This window comes from Quercus suber, unplaced genomic scaffold, assembly GCF_002906115.3.
Source record: "Quercus suber isolate HL8 unplaced genomic scaffold, Cork oak 2.0 scaffold_218, whole genome shotgun sequence".
In the NCBI taxonomy this organism is placed as follows: Eukaryota; Viridiplantae; Streptophyta; class Magnoliopsida; order Fagales; family Fagaceae; genus Quercus; species Quercus suber.
Window position 1 is genome coordinate 357,341 of NW_027069676.1, and position 2,585 is coordinate 359,925.

Here is a 2,585-nt window from a genome sequence, read left to right on the forward strand (position 1 = left end):
CCGATGACAGAGAGAGAGAGAGAGAGAGAGAGAGAGAGAGAGAGAGAGAGAGAGAGAGAGAGAGAGAGAGAGAGAGTAAAAAAACAATAATAAAAAAAGAGTTTTGCAAACTCTAAGAGTTTACTGTAGCATGATGCAAAAATTTCCCAAGTATAAGAAATTGGATGTAGCTGGAATTTTGCATTAGGTGTTCTAGAATAGCAATTTTGGTGTTTTAGACACTCCAAATCTAATGATAAGCTCAAGCAGGACTTGCTCTAACTCCTATAACACTTATACATATAGTACTTGGATTCATTGTAATACATGCACTTGCCTTTCCTTTTTCATAGGTAAATGAAAAGGAAAACGCTAAAATGTCAATTTTATTACAATAACTTAACAAGCTTACATAGAAATGAAGTAAAATTCAAAATTCCTAGTATCATTCATATGGTAAAAAAAATGTCAATCCTGTTGGAGGGAATTTTTTCATCTTTTGTACAATCTAAACTCGGAAAAATATTTTTGTATCTTCTCAAGAATGCAATAAAACATCAAAAAATAATTAATACGAAGCCTAAATAATCAATTTAGGCTAAAACCCAAATATTATGCTTTAAGTTTGGATGAATTATCCTTTTTTGTTCCTATTACTTTTTATTTATCATTTTAGTCCTTAAGCTTTAAATTTCTCAATCAAGTTATTTATTCTGTCTATTATTGTTTATAAAATTAACATTGTTTCATCATGTCCAAAATTTTTTGTGAAAATACCATTTAGGATCACTATCAATTTGTTCTGAACATTTTGTTAGCAGTCGATTGGTACTTATTATTTTCTACTTGCAATCAATTTCCTTTAATGAGTTGATTGTAAGAACCAAATTAACTATAAATTAAAAATAAAAGGAACTAAATTGGTGACTATCAAATCGTAAATGACCAAATTGAAAGTGACCCCAACATGTAAAGATCAAAATGATATTTTCCAAAAAAAAAAAAAGATTTTAAATTTTCTATAATTACTTAAAAAACATTGTAGACGAAAATGGACTGAAAAACCAATTTGATAAATAAAATGTGGAGAAGAATTTGATAAAATTTGAAGTTTAATTGTTTAAGGATTAAAATGATAAAAGTTAAACTTTAAATAAACAAATAAATAATTGACAATTCACCCAAAGGGCCAAAACTTAAAAACGGCGTAGTTTGAATATTGGTTCTGCCAACATTTACTCACACGCTCTCTCTTCCTTTCTTCAACTCTCATGGCGGATTCTCTATAGCTTCACACACAATCCGCACGTCCAAAGTCCTTACTCGATGGCCCATCTTCCAAGAAGGACTCACTCAATCCTTCTCATACTCTCCTTCCAAATCTGCTTCTCCACAATCTTCGCCGTCTTCGGATCGGTTTTTTTCCAAGAAGAATTATCGGAAGAGTTGCTTCTGAAACCACTGCCCGATCGGAAAGTATTGGCGCACTTCCACTTCGAAACCACAGCTCCTCCGCTCTCCACCTCCCATGGCCGCCACCACCACCTCTTTCCCAAAGCCATTGCCCAACTTGTATGTTATTATTCCATTTCCTTCTCCTCTGTTTTCTTTTTTCTTTTTCTATAAAGAGAAACTGAGAATTTTTGTTGGATCTTGTAGTTTTGGTCATCTGGGTCTTTTGCTTTTCGCTTTATTTGTTAATTCCAAGTTGGACTCCAGTGGGAGTGATGTTGCTTTAATCAAAACAGGCCAAACCATAAAAGTTGTGAAAAATATTGTGTTCGTAAGATTACTCAATACTAATTGCTGCCTTCAGTTTCTCTTTTGTTTTTCTTTGCCCCCAAAGAACAGGCTCAACCTAAAATTTTTGTAATATGTTGAATATTCTAAATAACTCCTGAAATAGTGTTGCTTGGACAGGTTCAGAAATTTCACGTTAAGGTATCTTTCACACAAGGCCGATGGAACTATGATCGCTGGGGTGGATTTGACCCCATCTCAAGCAGCAATGCAAAGCCTCCTGGAGTAGAGTTGTGGGCTGTCTTTGATGTCCCTAAAGATCAGGTTGATGCTTCCTGGAAGAATTTAACCCATACTCTTTCAGGTCTTTTTTGTGCTTACATAAACTTCCTAGAGTCTTCTACAACTTATTCTGCTCATGAATGGGGCTTTCACCCACCTTCAGGCAGTCTGAGGTATGGTACATTACCCCGTGAGGCTGTTTGCACCGAGAACCTAACTCCCTGGTTGAAGCTACTTCCATGTCGAGACAAAGCTGGGCTTTCTGCCTTATTGGACAGACCTTCCATATATAGAGGATTTTATCATTCTCAACGGTTGCATTTGACCTCATCTGAATTTCATTCAAGCGGCGTGGAATCAGGAATTGTACTAGAACAAGCTCTTACAGTTGTTCTTCAGCCTAATAGTCACAAAACGAGTAAAACTTTTTCGAGTGAGACAAAATTGCAACCAAGCTGGTCTTTGAGTTCAATTTTTGGGAGGAAAGTCACAGGAAGATGCGTTCTCGCAAAGACTAGTAATGTTTACCTTCAACTTGAGAGAGGCTTAGTCACTGAGCTTGAGAATCTGCAGAAGGACAACAC

General features: G+C 35.7%; 1 protein-coding gene across 1 annotated transcript; it reads left to right on the forward strand.

The window, feature by feature from the left end:
• Positions 1–1,470: 1,470 nt before the first annotated feature.
• On the forward strand, positions 1,471–2,583 carry LOC136061288 (uncharacterized; the record flags this gene model as incomplete). Its single annotated transcript, XM_065779826.1, has 3 exons — positions 1,471–1,551; positions 1,639–1,762; positions 1,900–2,583. Coding segments are annotated over exons 1-3 (852 nt in total), but the record flags the coding sequence as incomplete, so codon positions are not given.
• Between the last annotated feature and the right edge of the window lie 2 nt (positions 2,584–2,585).